This window comes from Lissotriton vulgaris, chromosome 1_2 (genome assembly GCF_964263255.1).
Source record: "Lissotriton vulgaris chromosome 1_2, aLisVul1.2, whole genome shotgun sequence".
Lineage (NCBI taxonomy): Eukaryota > Metazoa > Chordata > Amphibia > Caudata > Salamandridae > Lissotriton > Lissotriton vulgaris.
The window spans coordinates 281634361-281647332 of record NC_141686.1 but is presented as its reverse complement, the minus strand read 5'-3'; the positions used below and the strand labels follow the sequence as shown (position 1 = coordinate 281647332).

Sequence of the window (12972 nt, the reverse complement as noted above, 5' to 3'; positions counted from 1 at the left end):
CGTCAGAGATCAGGAGTACTTAAGGGGTAAAGCCTAGGCCGGGATATGCTCCTGTACAAGGAAGACTAGAGGGAATGACCATGTTTTTGACAAAAAAGATGCAAAAATCTTATAAAACGGCAAGCAGACTGGTCTTCTATCCAGCCAATCTAAGGGAGGGAGGTCTGACACCCAGTGATACAAACCATAAAGTGTATAGATGTTAAAAAAATATATGGCTGTGGTGTGTGTCTATACATTCCAAAGCTGATAAATGTGACCAAACAACAGGTATTGGAAACCGGAATTTTGCTTGCATCTGCTTTTCATATTTCCAAAATCCACTGCATTTTGTCGACTGTGGGCACCCTACCCATGGTACCCCCATGCTTTGAGACCCAGAGGAACATCACTGGGTTAGTCATTACAGTATAATGGTTTTTCTGCTATTCCTACTGCACCTGTACCCTTCTGCAAGTATGCATTTCTGTAACATATCAGTGAGATAGAGTGTAAAATACCTAAACTTGAGACAGCTAATGGCCATCATGAACTGCAGGGCATGCGCTCAGAAGGAGCCATTTCAGCTGAGCTCCAAAGTTGCTTTGTGCATACTTTTTATTAGTCCTCCAGCATCCTCCTACAGTGGGCAGAAGCCCCATTGGTTTGGAGAATGGTGGACAATAAGACAATGTATGTTCAAGTTCGTGCAGTGAGTATCTTGTACTTGTACTTTGGTTGAGTCACCAAATATTTCATATTGTTTACAAATAATGTCTGCTTTCTATCACTTCAACTCTTGCAGCACAAACCGTATCCGGGCACTGGCCTCCCTGATTTCTGAAGGCAGGGCTTCATTTTCCTTCTCCAAGCAGAAGAGTGAAGGTAGTCCCAAGGTGAGTGCAAGGAATGTATGATCTTTGTGGACAGGCGACACCCTCCATGTGATGCTTAGAATCTGATGCTTATTGGGCATTGAAGATTCTTAGGTTCCTCTTTATGTCTCATCTTTTCATTCAGTCACTTACTTCTCCTCATTATTCTTTCTTCACATCCAGCCACCTTCTCTTCTTTATCCTACTTTAAAATTGGGTTAACCCTTTTTCTTCTATTTTTACACCTTCCCGCATCTTATTCTAGACTCGTATCCACCTAACTCATCCTATTGATATTGTTTGTGATGGATACCTTTACTGCAGATGTCTCACCTTTAGAATATCTCCCAGGTTCCAGACTGGATTCAGAGATTTTTGCAGCAGTGCTTTAGGCGATGTTGTACGGCTTTGTACTTCCCTAGAAGTGACAGAGTGGAGCCACATATAAGTTCCACCCTTACACACTGACAACAATGCATTTATTTCTGTACCTTTCAATGCAGACCCAGAGCTGTACTCCCCACTTGCTCAGTCTTCTGATGGTTTTGAAATTCTTCAAAGACAATGTGATCTGAAACTATCTCATCTCTGAAAATAGCAGGTTTTACGCCTTTTTCAGACAACACCGAGCAGATGTCAGTCATGGACCCCCACGAGGTATGCCTTTGGTGTCAGGGCTCTGGTCACGGCTTCAGTTTGTGTGGAAAGTGTGCCCTAATGCACCAGAGTGAAACTTGAGACCGATATACGAAGCTGTATGTCACTGTACATAGGAAGATGTGTGCTCCAGGTTGTGGGTGTGGTCATGGTCACAGGTCCCTTCCTGTGACTGCCTACTTCCTGCTCAAAATCTTCAGGCAAGTCGAAGTCCAGACAAAAGCACAAGAGATCAGTGTTACCCACACCATCCCACCACTTTGGTTTCAAAGAGAAGGGACAAGGTTGTCCTGATGGAAGCCGCACTCCTTCAAGGTTACCGGCCAATGAGTGTATACCCTTTCAGGTCCCAAATGCCCAGATTTTCTCAGATTGAGACTCAAGGAGGCCATGCTGCAAATATTTACTGCACTTCTGGGTCCCTCTGTGCACCTTTGGCTCATTGGAGCTAGAGGGGCCTCAGGTCTGTTTACCACTGGCGAATCCTCTCACGATGCTCTCTGCCACCTTGCACCTGTTACTGCGCCCAAACTGATGCCATTGCAAACTTCCACTTTTGCCCCACAGTCCACATACTGCACCAATGGCATTTCCGGCTCTGCCGCAGCTGACTGATGTGTAGGTGCTAATGTCAGACGGCCCGAATTTGCCTAATGTTGTCCTATGAAATAACTAAAGTGCAACTAGTTATCATGCTTCCTGACTCCTACCCGGCCCCTTTAGTGTGATGCCTCTGTTATCAGAGGCTTCACTCCCTTTATCAACTATCATTCTGTTCCTATATCAGAAGAGGGAACATTCCAAGATAGAGATGATAGTGGTGACGGGGGTGGCTTGCTTCCCCCTCATTATACCGATGACGTTTTATACCTTGACTTACAAAGGGCACTGTACTTGGCATCTCCCCTGAAATAGAGCTTGACTCGCCATATGGGCCACCAATAGAGTAAAGTGCTTCATTTGCAGTGGTGGTTTGGAGGGCAATTGTAAGAGGCTGACTTAGTAAATGGTGCACACTTTTTTAAGTGAAGCACCCTGCGCTAATCCAGACAACCCTTATGGTGATGTAAGAGGTCTTAGACAACCATTGAAAGCTCTACCAGTGGAAGCTGTAGAGAACAGCTTTCAGGCTTAGTCCAGAAGGAGTATTAAGCAGCTTGTTTTACCAGATCTAATAATGTAGAGTAGGCTAAACGAAAAAGAACCACACAGTGTAGTTATAAAAATATGTCTATTTATCACACAATACTCACTAACACATTGATATATCTTCTAGCCAGAGATATCAAAACAAATGCAAAGTAATACTTCAATTGCAAGAGGTAAGTTAGCACAATACACAGTGGTCTCCATACCATCTACTAAAGAAGTGGAATGCGATCTGCAACCGTAGTTGGGACTTGGACTAGGAGACTCCGAGCTGGGGACACAAGGAACGACCCATGGTAAGTACCCAGGAACCCCACGAAGTCAGTGTGCAGAGTAGAAAAACAGCTGTGTGCCCAAAAGAAGTCAACGAGAAAGTCGCAGGTGCAGTTTGAAAGAAGGACCCTTAACAGCCTTGGCAGCAGCAACAGGCATGGCGAATGCTGAAGGAGCAATGTTGGGATCAGCAAGGTCCTAGGGACTCACCAAGTACAGGTGAGTCCAAGCAAGCCCCGAACAAGCTTTGGAGCCCACTGAAGCCAAATTAGACCCTCAAGAGGACCCACAGGCTGAAGAAACATAAGTCAGAAGAGGACTTAGAGCAGCTCCCCAAAGATGCTGGCCCACAGTGCAGAGAATGTGGTGAGGACGAAGATCTTGACAGGAAGAGATGCTGGAAGCTGGAGCTTCTTGTAGCCTGAAGATGTCTGGAGTGCAGAGCCAGCAAGCCTTGGCAGCAGCAAGTCAGCGCGGTGCACCGGGATTCTGTTCCAATGGTTCCGACGAAGGATACTGGTCTCAAAATTGCTGATAGGACAGGTCAGGCATCAAGGGAGTTGTAGAACCACCACCTGTGTTGCTGAGCCTTTCCAGGTTCGTGGGGAGTTAGGCGCAACAGACCGGTCAGCTTTCTTGGGTTGCTTGAAGATGCAGGGGAGTGACTCCTGCACTCCTAGGGAGATTACGTTGGATGTCCTTAATGCCCACAGGCCTGGAGAGGGACCTGAAAGAAGCACAGGCAACAAAGAAGACTTGCAGAACAGGGAAACCAAGAGCAGCAGGAGTCTTCCTTGGTGCAGTCTCGGTTCTAGGCAAAGTCCAAGTGCCCAGATGATCGAAGTTGAAGTTTTTATTTATTTATTTATTTTTAAAGTTTTATATAGCGCGAACAAGATCTTTGCAGATATCAGAGCGCTTTACAGAAAACAGTAGGTAGGATACACAAGACTCTTAAATCAGTATGAGATTCCGTAGACAGTGAGTTGCAAAAATAGGGTATCAATCATACAGTATACAGAGTAATAACAATCAAGAAACAATAATATGGAAACAGTACAATGTCTAAACGGATAAGATTATAGCACCCCAGAGGGTGAATAAACACAATGTTGAAGGCATAGCAGTAGTCAGTAGTGGGTGCATTGCAGGTTATTGAGGGACTCAAGTCCTAGTGTACAAAGGGAAGTATTCAGACAGCCGATAATGAGGGAGCCAAATTCTGTCATTGTTCCAGTATCAATAGTGTTCAGGTGTATTTAGCCATAAGGATGGCCTTCACCTCTTTCTTGAAGAGTATAGTGGAAGGGATAAGCCTGGTTTCTGGCGGGAGTGCATTCCAGATCCTAGGTGCCATTCCAGAGAAGGAGCGTTTGTATGTTTTTTCCTTCCGGAATCTCTGTGGTTTCAGGAGGAGAGTGTTTGTGCTTCTGTTGGATCTTGAGCCTCCTGATATGGTCAGCTTATGAGAGAGGTAGTTGGGTGCCTTGTGGTGTACGGCCGAGTGTGTCATACAGGCAATTTTCAACTGAATTCTGGCTTCAATAGGCAGCCAGTTCAGGGCTTTTAAGTCAGGGGATATATGCGAGTGTTTTCTTGAGCCGGTGATGAGTCTCGCGGCCGCGTTCAGTGAGGCTCTTAGAGGAGCGGTTGTTGTCAGGGGGAGCCCGCTGAGAGCCACAATTCCATAGTCTATGCGAGGAATGACTAAGGCTTGTACCACCGTTTGGAAGTCCTTGGGTGGTAGGAAGGGTTTGAGTTTTCTCAGCGTGTTGATTTGGAAGTTGGCTCCTTTAGTTGCTACGCTAATATGCTGCTGCATGTCGAGATTGCAGTCCAGTGTGATGCCAAGGGATTTCGCTGAGTCCACGATGGTGGGTTGGACATTGAGTGCAGTTAGATGATTGAGCCAGGTTTGGGTGATGGCCTTTTTCGCAGGAGGAGAGATCAGAAGGAACTCCGTTTTCAGAGCATTTAGTTTGAGGTGATTGTCGGCCAGCCAGGCTTTGGTGTTTCTTAATGTGGCATTCAACAGTTTGATGTCTTCAGGGGATTGAAGCTTGAGGTAGAGCTGAGTGTCATCGGCGAACATATGGAAATGTACCTTAGAGGATTGAAGCAAGGTGGTGAGTGGTTCCATGACGAGGTTGAACAATGTGGGGGATAGGGAGGAACCTTGCGGAACGCCCAGTGTTACAGGCACAGGCGAGGACAGTGCGTTGTTGATCTTGAACCTCTGAGAACGGTTGTGCAGAAAGGACGTGAACCATTTGAGAACCGTCCCGGATAGGCCCATTCTGGTATTTAGGAGCTCCAGTAGATTCTCGTGTTTGACCGTATCAAATGCTGAAGAGAGGTCAAGAAGGATGAGGAGGCAAGACTCGTTGTGATCAAGGATTTGGAGGGCATCATCTATTATGTGTGTCATGGCCGTTTCCGTGCTATGCTTTGCTCTGAATCCGGATTGGTGAGAGTTGAGGAGGTCAAACTGCTCAATGTGTTTTGTCAGTTGGAGTTGTACGCATTTTTCTAACAGTTTTGCTAGAGTGGTGATATTGGTGATAGGACGATAGTTGTTTAGGTCGGCCGGGTCAGCTGTGGGTTTCTTGAGTATGGGTGTGACTTGCCCAATCTTGAGGGAATCTGGGATGAGCCCTTGTTGCAGGGAGCAGTTGATGATTTTAGTCCAGAGTGGGAGGAACAGGGGGGTGAGGACTTTAACAGCATTGGCAGGTAGGGGGTCTGTGTGATGATTGGCGGGTTTCAAGGTGCCCAGCAGCTTGTGGATTGATTCTTCGGGTTTGAATCTTGTCCCATGACAAATCTGAAGAGCCACCCTTAAGCACCCTAGAGGACGGGTTGGGACGATTCAAGGGTCCCTCTCAGAGGCGGGGCTGGACAGAGGGGAGGATACTCCCATGTCCTTTGTCCTGTTTCGCACCAGAGCTTGAGCCAGGGCTCCCTGAACTGGCTCAAACTGGAGTTTGCAAACGGACACCAAATGTGCCCTTCAAACCAGACTGGTGGTGCTAGCAAGCACCACCCCGACAGCCCAATACACTAAGTCCTGTCTGGCAGGTAGGCACACCTCCCTGTGACTGGAAACCTATTGTTCTACCTTCCTCTGCTAGAGCTCAGCAGTAGGAGGGCGGAAATGTGTCTGCGGTCAGTAGCAGCACTAGGTTGCTGGTAGATCCTGAAAGGCTGGTACCAGTAATACAGGGGGCACCCTAGGGGAGCCCCCCAGCGCATGGGATCCTACATCCAACACTGAAATTGGTGTTGGGGTAGTATTCCCAAAATTTTTATACCAAACATAACCCGTTTCGGGGCAGTCAATACATTGTTAAACATCTTGTAAATGACTTGATGTCCTTGATATGTATAAAATGGCTGCCCAAACTTACAAAGCCTGGAGAATCGACTCTAGGGTTTGTAGGGGTGCCCTACTCCTGCAGGGGCACCCTCTTCTTTATAACCAAGCACTCTACTTTCTGGAATGAAGACCCTGTTATAGGCTGACTTATAGGTATTAAGGGTAGTGACCTCAGATATGAGGAAACTTGTATCTGCTGTGAGAGGTGCAAGCACCAATTCACACAGGTTGCAATGGCAGGCCTGTAGTCACAGTTTAAGTGGACTCTCATGGGTGGCACAATACGTGCTGCAGCCCATGGGAGACCCCTGGTGTACCTATACCCTAGGTACATCAGTACCATATACTAGGGACTTAGAAGTGTACACCAGTAGCCAATTGGGAATGTCCCAAAGTACTTACCACTGTCACTTTTAGGGTGAAAACACAGTGACTGGGGTCCTGATTAGCAGGATCCCAGTCAGACTAGTCATGAAACAGAATAACACCAGCAAAAAGGGGATAAGGGGGTAACCATGAAAGCAGATCTTAATTTCCTACAGCAATGTGAAGTGCTAGGATTGCAGTGGCTCCCCATTTAGACTACAATAAATGTTCTAAATGAGGTTTTCCAACCTGGGGCAGCAACATTGCATCATTTAATTATGCCTTCACAAATGCCATGATGAACACGTTGTTAAAACCATGTTCTTGTTTCCCCTTTGGCCAGCAAGTAGGCAGGTGACACAGGCCTTTGCCCTGTGGTCCATATTTTCTGACCCGAGCACCACGCTCCATGAATTCTTATTGTCTAGGATTCAACCAGTAAGGTAATAATTTCAGACTAATGCCCCGGAAAGAGAATCTAAACTGATTAATGGCCTTGGCAAGCAAACGTTTTCTTCTGCCAGTTTAGCAATGTGGACCATAAACAGAGTCTATTAAGCCGCAACACACATGCCTTATGTGGCATGGCCAGCAACATCTTGCCAGTGGTCCCGGAAGCCTTCCTGACTCAGGTAATTCATGGTGGACAGTATGCATACACAATATGTTCTCCGTGCAAGCCTGGACAGAGCAGTTAGCACCAGATTGCTGATTCAAAGCCTTGATGAGGGTGCCTGAATTTTCTGCTGATGTACAGGCATCACAGATGGACATACCTTTTAATTCTAGACTCTTTGATTTCCTCCCCTCAAGTTCTCACAGACAACACCAACACCATGTGGTATTGCAACAGGCAGAATGACGTGGGGTCTTAGACCATGTTCCAAGCGGCTTTACCTTTCAGGAGGTGGCTGCGGCAACAGGACATTTTTGTTGTCTCCAAACCACCTGATGTCCGTGAATGCCAGAGTGGATGAACTGAGCAGACATCCACTTCCAGATCAAGATTGGCTTCTGCATCCCAAAGTGGCAAAGGGTGTATCTGATCAGTGGAGAGATCCCTGGCTTTACCTTCTTGCCACAGTTGAATGCACAGTGACCGTGATTTTTTGAATTGTGTGGTACCGAGAACTCCTGGGAGTGAGCATCTGTCCTCCAATCAGGCCACTACTTAGGGAGGATCTCCTATCTCAGCTACAGTACAGAGTCCTGCATACAATCTCCTGTGCGCACTTTTTTTTTTTTTTTTAAATGTATTTATCATTTTCAAAAAGAAATACAAAAATAAAGTATACATATTCAATATACGCTGGTGATTCGTAGGGTGTCACTCTAGTCTCAAATACAAAGCGTACAATTGTCCGAACATACTCAAATTTCACGGTTAAGTGGGACAACATATCTACAGCAATCCCCTAAGGCAGCATTACCTCGCAACGTTCCCATCAGGACATGTTCAGTACTCAATTCCCCAGTTCAGTAAAGAGCATGGACAGGGGGGGGTAGTGGCATCCCACAAAGTATACATTAATCAAATGTCTAAGATCGGGGTACTCCCTCATCCCTCAGCCAATACCCTCAGGGACCACCACATGTGTAGGGGTGGGTTGGCTTCTCTCAACGGTGCCTGCTATGTATGCGCAGTATGGGCCCCAAATGTCGACAGGCCTGGATGTGGCGGGGACCATGGCGGAGAATTCAGTACTATTAATATTGCAGCGTGCCATGCTCCGGAGCCAGGAGCTGTGTAGCGAGGGTAGTCGGTCACACCATCTCAGTGCAACTTCGCGTTTAGCCAGTAGAAAATTCAGTGCTGCCAGTCTGCGCACTGTCTTTGAAAATTCAGCCACGTATCCCAGGAGAGCGATCTCCGGGATTGGGGCCAGTGTTAAGTGCAGCATGTCACTGAATGTGCCGTGTACTCGGGACCAATAGTCATGCAACTCAGGGCAGGTCCATGAAAGGTGTGCGAAATCCGCAAATTGTCCAGCGCACTTGGGACAGGCGTGGGATCTTGATGGGTCTATCCTATGGAGTCGCGCTGGTGTGAAGTACGACCTACGTAAACATTTAAAGTGTAGAAGTTTGTGTTTACTATTGATAGAGACGTCTTTTGTTGCTTTACAGCACCACTGCCACTGATCATCTGAGATGGTGTATCTCAAATCTGTCTCCCAAGCAGCCCGTACTACCTGATCTCGAGAGGGGAGAAGGTCGCAGCACATCTGATACAACTTAGAGACCAGATGTGCGCCCGACGGGTGTTGTATAATAAAAGTGAGGGGCGCCATCTCCTCGGGAGGGAGGGGGTACGAAGAGAACGAAGCGCGCAATAGAGAGCGTAGCCTGGTTAGAACAAATGAGTCCATGAACGTCCTCTCCGCAAAGCGGTGATCCTCTGTGAGTGAGAATGCATGTCCGTCCGGAGGCAATGTGGAACTTGGTCTACGTTTGTCGCACCACAGTTTCCCCAGTTATCGGGAGCCAAGTGGTGTTGGGCAACGGAAGGGCCTGGGTATATAGCTGCGTAAGGCCGACAAAGCGGCCCAGTCTTCCCCACGCCTAGCACATAGATGAAACAGTTTGGATGTCTCTCGGATCTCTAGGAAAGCCCGACGGGAAGGTGGTGGACAATGATCCTGGCAACACCAAATCGGCCTCCGGTTTCAGGTATGGAATCAAGATAAAAATCCGGGACGCCTAGTCCACCCCGCTCATATGGGAGCGTCAGCACGCGCCAAGCCACTCGCTGGGTCTTGTTGCCCCACACCAGCTTCAGGAGTAGAGAGCGGAGCTGCGTGAAGAATACTTTGGTGAGGGGTATAGGTATATTATTGAAAAGGTATAGAAACCTCGGCAGTACAATCATTTTGATGATAGCGACACGGACAATGGGAGTCTATTCCATCTTTCACCTGCCCCTCAAGGGCCGTCAGCGCAGTTCCATAATTCAATCTGATAATGGATTCAGTCTCCAAATGTATATGGATGCCTAAGTATCTCACTGAGTCCCGGCTCCACGCGAGGGGGAAAGAATTGGGCCATTCGACCGTACTGGGCGTGAGTGGGAAGACGACCGACTTATGCCAGTTAATACGGAGGCCCGAGTATTTGCCAAACCGGGTTATTTCCAACAGCAATGGCTCTAGGTTGGTCTGGGGCTGCCTGACATAGAGGATGGTATCGTCCGCATATAGCGAAATCAAAAGTGGGCCAGTGCGAAATTGGACTGCACTGGGACAGGAACAGACTAATTTGCATACAGCCAGGTTCTGAAACTGGGATGGTGCAGTGAGCTAAAAAACGGTGTTGGATCTAGCCCTGATCTCTTGACTGGGTGAGAGCTTTCTGCTTAATTCAGAGACTCTGTCCCTCACCACCCCTTGTTGTAATTATTTTTGTCCACCCTAAGCGTGGAAGGGTATTCTCAGATGTGAGACCCTTGCTCATTGCACCATCAGGATTCAAGCAAACCGGGCCGAAGACGGCTGTAATGCCAGAAACCGGTCCCCGGGAGCTTGTTTCCTTCCCAGTGTAAGAATTGGCTTTTGTAGTTTGGTTTGCCCTGTTCCCATCATGCACTGGGACAGGAACAGACTAATTTGCATACAGCCAGGTTCTGAAACTGGGATGGTGCAGTGAGCTAAAAAACGGTGTTGGATCTAGCCCTGATCTCTTGACTGGGTGAGAGCTTTCTGCTTAATTCAGAGACTCTGTCCCTCACCACCCCTTGTTGTAATTATTTTTGTCCACCCTACGCGTGGAAGGGTATTCTCAGATGTGAGACCCTTGCTCATTGCACCATCAGGATTCAAGCAAACCGGGCCGAAGACGGCTGTAATGCCAAAAACCGGTCCCCGGGAGCTTGTTTCCTTCCCAGTGTAAGAATTGGCTTTTGTAGTTTGGTTGGCCCTGTTCCCATCATGCACTGGGACAGGAACAGACTAATTTGCATACAGCCAGGTTCTGAAACTGGGATGGTGCAGTGAGCTAAAAAACGGTGTTGGATCTAGCCCTGATCTCTTGACTGGGTGAGAGCTTTCTGCTTAATTCAGAGACTCTGTCCCTCACCACCCCTTGTTGTAATTAGTGCGAAATTGGAGGCCTCGGTGTAAATGCCTTTCCTGGAAATGACGGACTAATGGGTCCATTGCCAGAATGTATAACAGCGGGGACAGGGGGCAGCCTTGGCGCATACCTCGCGCCAGTCGGAACTGGGCAGTGATTGTACCATTTAAGTGCAGTCGGGCGACGGGAAGAGTATACAGTAATTCCACTGTATTTACTAAGCATTCAAGAATTCCCATACGGCGCATCACAGACATGAGGAAAGGCCACTCTAAAGAGTCAAACGCCTTTTCGGCATCTAACAGTATCGATGCTGCCGGAGTATCAGGGTCAACACGGTGTAGAACGGAGAAATGAGTGCGGAGTTTGAGGGAGGTGGAGCGGTGTGGGATAAAGCCTGATTGGGCAGGGGAGACTATGGATTCCATTAGGAGCGAAAGGCGGATGGCAAGAACTTTCGCTAAGATCTTGTAATCAAGGTTCAGTAAGGACAGGGGGCAATAAGATTCACAGAGAGTAGTATCTTTGCCCGGCCTAGGTAACAGCACAATGACCGGCTCCCTGAGAGTGGGGGGCAGACAACCTGATTCAAGGGCCTCAGCGTACACTTTCACCAGGCGGGGAACCAGAAGATCTTTGTAGGCCTTGTAGAAATCGGCTGAAAACCCATCCAGCCCAGGGGCCGAAGAACCCTTCATGGAGTCAATGGCTTCCTCTACGTTATCCGTTGTTATGGGATCAGCCAAAAAGTCAATCATCCATTTATCTAAATATACCATTGCAATCTCATTCAGGTAATCCCCGCGGTCAGTATCATCGTCAGTCAATGTTGTGTATAAATTAGTGTAGTAAGACAGAAAGGTATCACAGATCTCAGGCGTGGTGCATAATACGTGTCCCGTCGGCCCCCTAAGCTCCGTGATATAGGAAGAGGTGTGTAGTGGGCGGAGTAAGTGTGCTAATAACCTGCCAGGTCTTTCGCCCTCCCCGTGTTGCCTAGCTGTGTATGCCCTAGCCAGGAATCGGAGCTCTCGCTCAGCCTCCTCCCTAAACTCCACTATCAGTTGTAAGCGCCTGCGCTCCCTCTCCTCTGTGTGGTGCTGAAGCTGTTTCGTATCTAACGCCACTATGTCGCACTCTACACGAGAGGGGGCAGCCCATACATCGCGCAGCATTCCAGTGTGTTTAGCGATGCACACTCCCCTGATGGTCGCCTTGAATCCCTCCCAGAGAACAGCCCAGGTGCCCACCGTGCCCGTGTTTCAGTCAAAATATTCTTCAATGGCCTCTCTGATTTCTTCCATGAAAACTGGATCCAATAAAGCCTTCCCAGGGAAGCGCCACCTTCTTTCATAACCACCCTCCCGAGGGACCCGCAATCTCAGCACTATGGGAGAATGATCCGATAGTGAGCGTGGCAGTGTTAGGAGGTCCGTCACCCACCCAACCACCTCCGGGGATATCAGCCAATAGTCTATTCTGGTCCATGTGTCGTGGAACCCGGAGTAGTGGGAATAAGCCGGTGTGGCGGTGTGCAACAGCGCTTCGATGTCTACGAGGGAAAAGTGCGTGCAGATGTCTCGTAGGACTGGCCGTGAGTGGGGCCTGGTGTCCGGGGTAGCCGCCGTGCTGTCCCTTGACGGGTCAAGAAGCAGATTAAAATCACCGCCAATTAGTAATAGGCCAGGTTCCGAGTTTAATAATTGTATCTGTAGATCACTGAAGAAAGTGGGAGTGTCAGTGTTAGGGCTATTCACCCCAACAAGCGTGACCATGTGTCCCATGAGGGTTCCCGCAATGATGACATATCTGCCCTCCTTGTCAATGACAGTGTGGGTTAGTTTAAAGAGTAGTCGCTTGTGTATGCAAATTGCCACCCCCTGGAGTACCTGTTGTAGTGGGCGAAGAAGCGATGCGTACCCCAACTTCTGGCCACCCTTGTGGCGGCGTCAGCGGTCAAATGAGTTTCTTGCAGGAAGATAATGTCTATCCTATGCCTAGCAATGTAATTAAACACCTGCTTACACTTTCTGTCGTTGTTCAGTCCCCTAACATCTCAGGTCATCAATGACAGTTCTGAGGGGCCCGATTGCAACCCTAATCTGGCCATGAGAACAGGGTAAGGCTAAACGACCTATAGCATGAGCAGTTCAGTACAAAAACTGTAATTGCGAAGACTTCATGACACCTTCTAAGATAACAGAATCGAACAAACCCCCACTCCCACCC

General features: G+C 48.1%; 1 protein-coding gene across 7 annotated transcripts in view; it reads left to right on the top strand.

The window, feature by feature from the left end:
- SZT2 (SZT2 subunit of KICSTOR complex) overlaps positions 1-12972 on the top strand; it is a 1033029-nt gene that overhangs the window by 937121 nt on the left and 82936 nt on the right. For all 7 annotated transcript variants that reach the window (XM_086953216.1, XM_086953214.1, XM_086953218.1 and 4 more), the window contains one exon: positions 785-875. In XM_086953216.1, coding sequence (XP_086809342.1) covers positions 785-875 — 91 coding nt within the window. The remainder of the gene's footprint in view (positions 1-784; positions 876-12972) is intronic.